We start from the raw sequence: 8,491 nt of genomic DNA, 5'->3' as shown, positions 1-8,491 counted from the left end.
GTCGCACAGAGTCGGACACGACTGAAGTGACTTAGCAGCAGCAGCAGCAGCAAGAGACAGCGGGCATGATATCGGCATAAGGCAAATGTTTGTGGGTGGAATCTGGAGGTCACTGTGCTAGTATTTGTCTTCTTTTATTTTCTTGAGCTGTTTTTTATAACAAACCTGTGTCAATAAAGCAAAAAGGGAAATAACGACTTGGAGCCCGGGTCGATGCAGAGGCATTGTTTTCCGGGAGGCGCCTCAGGGCCAGGCTGTGTCTACAGGAAGCAGGAGCACCATTCCTTCAGGCAGTTGGAACACTCCCGGGCCTCAAACTCGGTGGCTCCGCAGCAACAGATGAGCCACTTCTGAAACTCGGCTTCCCTCTTGTGCATCAGGAGGAACTGTCCCAACAGGACGTAAGCCTGTGGGGAGAACACAGGAAAGTACTCAGCTATTCTCTTCCTTCCCCAGTGTGAGGACACCCGAGAAAACCAAGGATCGGACACAGGTCAAATCCAAGGGGCAGTGGCCGTCCCTGAAATGCTGACGTAGGCCATGGGAACTCTATCCTGACCAGAGCCTGGTCCTGGCTGAGAGGTGCCTGTGTGCGTGCTCAGTCGTGTCCGACTCTGTGCGACCCTCTGGACTATAGCCCGCCAGGCTCCTCTGTCCAAGGGACTCTCCAGGCAAGAATACTAGAGTGGGTTGCCATTTCCTCCTCCAGAGGATCTTTCCCGCCCAGGGACTGACCCATGTCTCTTATGTCTCCTGCACTGACAGGCGGGTTCTTTACCACTAGAGCCACCTGGGGGGCCCCAGTGAGACCAATGGAGAAATGCAAACTCCTTTTTGTCCATGGGAGGAACATACAAGGTGTGGAGCATGCTGAGCCTTGCCCCTCTTCCCTGCTGAAGAGTCTCTGTGGATGGATGAAAAACACACTAGTCAAAGTTCTAGGCTGTTCTCTGTTTTTCTGAGTCCTGGTCCCACAGCTTCTCATTCCTCTCATGCTGTTTCATCACTGTTACTACTGAGGGGAAAGGACCACATGGAGAAAGAGACATCTGAGATCCACAGACTGGCCGAGCCACTGAACAGGGAAGGCTGGAGATTTAAGGTCGCATCCAGTGCCCAGCTTTCCGGCCTGGAGTGAATAGGAACCAGTGTCCAGGCCTTAAGTCCTGGGCCCTCTCCAGGAAAACCCGCTGGTGTCTGGGTATTTCACTTACATAAAACCAAGCAAACTTCATTTGAACTATTGAAGGGATGAATTCTTTAAAAGACATTAAATAAAAGCTGAATTCCAGTCTTAAAATATACCTAAGCATTGGAGTTTGGTGGGTTTTTTTTTTTTTTTTTTTTTGCCTAGATCCAGTTTCTGAAAAGAAACAAAGGCCAGGATTTCATGGTCATTTTATCTGGTGTTTTAATCATCTTTTGTAAAAAGTAATGTTATTGCTGAGAATCACCTCATTTTACTTATCAGTATCCTCATCTTTTCAAGCGTGATTTTACTGAGTTTTTTTTTTTTAATTCAACTTTTTAAAACAATGAACATTTACTGAATATTGATTGAGCCCATTGCTTCAGTAAATGTGGGCAGTGCAAGATTAGGAAACACAGAGCTTTGTCCCAGGAAAGAGAACTCGATGATAATAGTAAGAGGCCCTTTTGAACTTCATCAACAGGCTCCAGACCCCTGAGACGGTTTCCTGCATTCCATCCACTCTCCGAATAGACTCACTGAAAACCCAGGAGGTTAGGACTCCTGTCCTCGGCCCCATTCCAGCGCAACCCAACTGCCGCCTGGCCTGGCGCCTCTGCCATCTGCTGGCATCCATCGCTGCTCTGGCCATCAGAGTCTCCAGGTCCCCTCCATGTTCCGCAGCCAGGATGCCAGGGAGTGTGTGGCTCTCAGGACCAGAGGTGAACTTCCCAGAAATCCTGCAGGCAGGAGGGCCTCTGGAGCTGGGTAAGTCAGCCTGCTTCTCTCTGCTCCCAAGGGAAGCTGGAGCTGTGGGCCTTCATCATGGCCCTAATAGAAACCAAACCCTCTTGGTTTCTCTCCGGGCTCCAGAGAGTGAATTCCTACCCAGGGAGCCACCCTCTGCCTCCTTGGGAGCACAGGAATCTGACCGCAGGGAAAGGGATGCGGGCACCCTGACGTACTTCCCCACCATCTCTCCCATGCCAGCCTTTGCCCACGTGACGGGATGGTGGCTCCAGGGAAAATGTCCCCTCAATGCCACATCCCACCTGTGAGCAGGTCTGGACCAGGCTCTAGCTTGCGTGCCCATTCCTTGCTCAACAGCAGTGATATTTGAGTCTGGGGTCCCTGTAGGTGACCCACGTTGGCACCCAGGCCTTGTACTCCGAAGCCCCACTTGTTTTCCTGTTGTGCTGGCGCCATCTTGAAATTCCTAATGAACTTGCACCAGGGGCCTCCCATCCTCATCCTGCACTGGGCCCGGCAAATTAGCAGCTGGTCCTGATCAACGTTCATTCAATATTTCAGTCTCCACAAGCACACCCAGACTTCTCAAGTACAGACATGCAGCCCCTCACTGTCTGCCTGACTCCTCTGCCAGCTCCCAGCTCCTCAGCGCCTGTGGTGAATGCATTTCACAGCACCAGGCACTGTGTGTGACCAACAACTTTTTCTGTAACCAAATGCTACATTTATGCTGTTGCTGTTCAGTCGCTGTTATGTCCAACTCTTTGCGGCCGCACAGACTGCAGCACTCCAGGCTCCCCTGTCCTTCACCATCTCCCAGAGTTAGCACAAATTCATGTCCATTGAGTCAGTGATGTTATCTAACCATTTCATCTTCTGTCTCCCCCTCCTCCTCCTGCCTTCAATCCTACCCATCATCAGGGTCTTTTCTAATAATTCGACTCTTTGCATCAAGTGGCCAAAGTATTGCATCTTCTGCTTCAGCATCAGTCTTTCCAGCGAATATTCAGGGTTGATTTCTTTTAGGATTGACTGGTTTGATCTCCTTGCAGGCCAAGGGACTTAAGAGTCTTCTCCAACACCAGTTTGAAAGCATCCATTCTTTGGTGCTCAGCCTCCTTTATGGCCCAGCTCTCACATGGGACGTGGCTGAGGAAGCTGCCATGAGCAGAGGTGGAAATTGAGAGGGTTCCTGTTCACAGCCAAGGAACCCCGGGGATCCCCAGCTTGGGGGAGGGGCTGCCATGCTCAGACCTCCTGTGGGCAGGACACAGAAAACCAGGAGCTCAGAGGATTATGGGGTAGAAGAATAACTCTGTAGGACATCACCATGGTGGATACTGGCCTTTCCTGATGGCTCAGATGGTAAAGAATCCACCGGCAATGCAGGTGACTTGGGTTCGACTCCTGGGTCCGGAAGATCCCCTGGACAAGGGACTGGCAACACTCTTCAGTATTCCTGTCTGGAGAATTCCATGGACAGAGGAGCCTGGCAGGCTACAGTCCCTAGGCTCACAGAGTCTGACATGACTGAGCAACTCTTTCATTTCACGGTGGATACAGGTCATCACACATGTGTCCAAACCCATAGAATGCATGACACAGAGCGAGCCCTGATGTGAACTGTGTACCTAGGAGGATTCATGTCCATGTAGGTTCTCCTGTAGCAAAGCTACCACTCCGAAGGGGATGCTGATGATGGGGGAGGCTGGATGCACACAGGGGTATTTCCACACTCTGAACTTTCTGCTCTATTTTGCTGTGAACCTAAAACTGCTCTAAAAAGATATAGCCTGTGGAAAGCACTGCAGGAGTCTGACTTTCTGCTGCTGCATCTGAGCTGGCTGCCCACAGTCCCCTCCCCTCTACAGACCTGTGGCCCCACCCACAGACTTGGCCTCCCCCCTGAAGCACCTGCTCATCTTATAGATACTACATTGGGGTCACCTCCTGGATCCTCTTAGAGGCTCAGCCAGGCTCAAGGAGGTGATACAGGATCTCAGCATAAGCCCCCTCCCTGTTGAGATAACTTCCTGGCAGCAGTCTTCTTGTGTGATTTTTGATGAAATAACCCATGGCCGTTCTGTCCTCACTCAGGACCTTGATCAAGGCACTCAGGCTCCAGGGCCTCTGTCTCTTCCTTTGTAAAGTGAAGATGGCAACCTCTCATCTCATTCATGGCTGGATGAGGAGCTCAAAACTAAGGCAGAAGGTGAAACCCCTGGCGTTAGTGCCTGGAATCAGTGGCCCTTGCAATAAGTAGATGTGGAGAGCCGGTCACAGCAAGCCAGGAGGTGGGGGACACAGAGGAGCAGGTCTCCAGAGACCTAGCCAGTTCCGTCTTCCCTGTAGCCCTAACTCTGTGTTTCAAGCTCTCAGATACCTGGAAATTTCCCATTATTCATTCATTCCTTTGTCTTTAATATGCCTGTCATCCTATCTATCTCAATTGAAACAAGTTGGAAAAGGCAAAACAATAGGGACAGAGAACAAATCTGTAGTTGCCAGGGCCTGAGGGTGAGAAATGTGAGAGGTAAGGGGAAATATTTTAATGCGATGGGATTGCTTCAGATCTTGATTGTGGTTGTGGCTATACAACTGCTAGCATTTGTCAAAAATGGCAGAACTGGGTACTAAAAAGGGTGAAATTTACCACATGTAAATTTAAATATTTTTTGAACCGAGTCTGGCTGAACAAGAACAAAACCTCACAATTACAGAGACATTAGACCAATGGTGGTAGAAGCCGGAATAGCAGTTATTTGTGGGAGTGGGGAGGTGGCGTTGACCTGGAAGACACACGGGGGAACTGTCTGGAATTGCGGAGGAGCCTGATCACTGGATGAGGGTGGTGGGGCTGTGCATGTGTGTTATTGTGAAAACTCACTGAGCTGAACCATCACATCAGTGTGGATGTGAGACACCACAATAGAAAAGTCAAAGGGATAATAATTTCTTCTAAAAAATAACAGAATTTCAAATGTCTCCCCTAGTCAGACTTGCCTGCTTTTATTCCTGCTCCCAAATGCCCTTCCCACCTTTATCTGGAAGGAAAGAAGCAAATTCACCTCTCTCCACCTTCCTGACAATCCCATCTACCAGACATTAAATTGTGGCAGACTAGGGTGATGTTCCAGAGAAGACAATGGCACCCCAATCCAGTACTCTCGCCTGGAAAATCCCATGGATGGAGGAGTCTTGTAGGCTGCAGTCCATGGGGTCTCTAAAAGTTGGACACGACTGAGCGACTTCACTTTCACTTTTCACTTTCACTTTTCACTTTCACGCATTGGAGAAGGCAATGGCACCCCACTCCAGCGTTCTTGCCTGGAGAATCCCAGGGACGGGGGAGCCTGGTGGGCTGCCGTCTATGGGGTCGCACAGAGTTGGACACAACTGAAGCGACTTAGCAGCAGCAGCAGCAGCAGCAGGATGATGTTCAGAGTGTTTAACGAATGGCTCAGGGCCGCGTGTCAATCAGAAAACTACAGAACCAGCCATCCCACCGTCCCTGGACACAGCCATGCACTGGGCCAGTGCAAACCAGACTGTTAGTCACACACGCAGTGGCACCGGTGTCCCTGGGTGTCTCTGCAGCCCCTTCCTGCCTGAGCCGTGGACTGGCTTTCAGAGCTAAAGGGAATGACCAGCCGTGGCCCTGCTGGTGGGGCCTCTGTCGACCGAGACCCTGTGGATTCCCGCCTGCCCACTTTCTCCGGGAAAAGCTCCCAGTCCTTCCTAAGGTACACAAAGCCTTGTAACAGCATCATAAAAACAATTATTCACACATAGACCTTTCTGATTCCATCAGCCACCCTCGAGGCCATGCCTGGACAGCTAGTGACATCTTACAACAACTCACTTCCTCTTACTCGGGTGTAGATGCCAGGCTGCTATTACTCCACCTGCCAAGGCCTAATAGGAGGTGAGGGATCTGCCTCCCCAATCCGAATTTCTTCAAGGCGGGCGGGGAGATCACCCAGGTCACCCATCCTGACATCTCGGCTCCAGACTCTGTGGCCGGCTCACCTCTGTCCGCCCCTGGGTGTGTGAGCACCACGTGAACCTCGCACAGCCCAGCTGCTCCGAGACACAGTGATTCAGTTTATGCATCTTCTGCAGACCCTGGTGGCTGCCCAAGCACGCGGGTCAGTGACACTGAAGCCTGTGGCACTCGGCCAAGTGGCAGCTCTGCTCTCTGATGGCCGCTGGCAGGGACACGTGGCAGCCACTGCCACCTGGCAGGATTAGGGGAGGTGGGTTAGGAGGAGAAGGTGGAGTAACAGGAAGAGGGATTACCTTGTTGAAACCTTTGGTAACCAAGTTGATTGCCAGCTCATGGCTGATCCCGTCCACCCAGGCAACATCCTTTTCTCCGATGGGTTCAGAGAGGAAAGCTCTCAGCCTGGGAGACATGTGGTCCATGTCCTATAACAGCAGTGGGGGCAGGGGTGTTAGGAGGCTGGAGAACACCCTCAGACTTCCGAGGGCGGGGGGCTTGGGCTAGTGATAGTGGGCGGCCTCCCACCATCCAGCGTTTACTGGAAATTTTTAGATGCCAAGGGCAATGCCCTGCTCACAAGCCTTTCCATACCCATCCCTACCTGCGTGGACTAAGAGAGGGGTAACAGTGGCCTCAGATGAGCCCAGTAACTCCCCATGAAAAGGGTGGGCTGGATGCTAAGCAGGGGTCCCCAGCCTGTTTGGCACTAGGGACCAGTTTCACGGAAGACAATTTTTTCACAGACTGGGGGAGGAAAGGGGATGTTTTGGGGATGATTCAAGGGCATTACATTTATTGTGCACTTTATTTCTATTATTATTACATCAGCTCCACCTCAGATCATCAGGCATTAGATCCCGGAGGTCGGGGACCCCTGATGCTAAGAACTCTGCTGGGTTCCTTTCCAACCTTCCCACCCTAAATGCTTGAAGAAACAGCTTGCTTCTCTGAGCTAATTAATCTATGTTCTCCAACATTTTTTTCATATTTTTATTTTAGCCTTTATCACACTCTATAATAGCTGGTTGTTTGGTTGCAAGGAACAGAAAACTCTAACTGGCTCAAATATTAAAAGAGACATTATATAAGGCAGAAGCCCAAGAGTGAGATTGGGTCTGATACAATCAGGATTGTGGATTCATTTCTCTGAGTTTTTCAACCTGGTTTCAGTTGGGGTTGGTTCCCCCCATGGTGGTGAAATGGCTGCTCCAGCACTCAGATTTTCACCATCCCCACCAACATCTCTGCTCCAAAAGAAGTTTCAAAAGAGAAGGGATGTGTTTCTTAGGGGTTCTGAGCAGGCTTCATCCAGCTGGACTCCCCGTCCTAGACCTGGAGGTGGAGTCAGCTTTCCCTAAGCTGTAGGAGCTGCACAAAATCAGGATTATTATGGATAGAGGGGCAGGTGGTGTGAAGGCTGTAACCATAATGTCCCATATGATCCACCTCTTTGACAAACTAATGTTGGTACCCTCACTTTCCCTTACATAAGCATCAGAAATACCCATACTTGGGTATTTAAATAGACTTACCCCCTCCCCCAAAGGGTGAAACCCCCTGATTCATTCAATTACTGCATTCAGATTTGAGTTCATATTTTCTGGGAGATGCATCAGACTCCCCATCATGTCTGGAAGTATTTACTCACAGGATGGTCACCTACGAACCAAGTTCTGAGGTTCACAGTCATCAACATAGTCAGCAATGTTGGGAAAAACCAGGCTATCTGCACCAAAGATTTCTGGGGGAGAATTCTCCCTTTTGAGAAGGAGAAGACGGGAAACACACTCCATTGCCACTGGTCAATAGCAACTATGATACTGGAGGTTGCTTGCCCTGACAGTAAAGGCAGGTCTTCCATTAGACAAGAAGGCAGCCCCCAGTTCTGGATGTTGGTGGACCTCCCGTGTCCACTGCCTGGTTAACGTCCTAGTGGGCTTGGGGTCAATGCCGCCCAAGGAGAGCCACTGCTGTAGCACTCTGCTTCTGGGGGTGCGAGCTCAGAGACTGGCCCGAGGGACAGGCCATCTGAGGTCACGAGTTGGCCACTTCCTTTGGCATCTCAGCTCCCTTTGTTAGCTGGGTTTCTTCTATACAAAGCTATGGCTGGTGGTTGAGGTGGAGGGCTTGACAAAGGTCTGTATCCTCGCTCTGTGCCTTGCCTGCTATCCTGCTCCTCAGACTTGGAGCATCTGACCACATCTCTGAGGTGGGGAGGCACCCCAGATTTCCTCCTCACCCCACTGCATCCCAGGGGGCATCTTCACAGGAAGGCAAATGCCCCATTTATCAAGCATGACCTCCTTCAGACAAGATTTCTCAGGAGAGACTTGGGAACCTGGGGGCAATGTTCTTCTGGGCCCCCCATCCTTTCTCATACTGAGTCACCTGACTTGTCCCTCATGTTCTAACTTTAGTCGGTTACATCCCCTTTCCCAACCCAACAAGACATGCTCAGGTCACAGGTAGAAAGGCCCTCTCCTAACAAAACTGCATTTTCATCTCTCCGCATTTTCCGATGGGCCTCCTTCCCCTGAATGTGAGCCTCC

General features: G+C 50.7%; 1 protein-coding gene across 1 annotated transcript; it reads right to left on the bottom strand.

Moving 5' to 3' along the window:
• Positions 261 to 6,364, bottom strand: BANF2 (barrier to autointegration factor 2). Its single transcript, XM_005688064.1, has 2 exons — positions 6,239 to 6,364; positions 261 to 407 (listed from the first exon to the last, which is right to left on the bottom strand). Exons 1-2 carry the CDS (start codon positions 6,362 to 6,364, stop codon positions 261 to 263), a joined length of 273 nt encoding a protein of 90 aa, XP_005688121.1.

Source organism: Capra hircus, chromosome 13, assembly GCF_001704415.2.
Source record: "Capra hircus breed San Clemente chromosome 13, ASM170441v1, whole genome shotgun sequence".
NCBI lineage: Eukaryota > Metazoa > Chordata > Mammalia > Artiodactyla > Bovidae > Capra > Capra hircus.
The sequence above is the reverse complement of the archived record's forward strand: the minus strand, read 5'-3'. Positions and strand labels throughout refer to the sequence as shown.

Coding starts and splice junctions, on each gene's coding strand:
- BANF2 (XM_005688064.1), bottom strand. CDS start 6,364: ATGGACCACATGTCTCCCAGGCTGAGAGCTTTCCTCTCTGAACCCATC. Junction 408..6,238: donor TTACCAAAGGTTTCAACAAG/GTAATCCCTCTT, acceptor TTCTCCCCACAG/GCTTACGTCCTGTTGGGACA.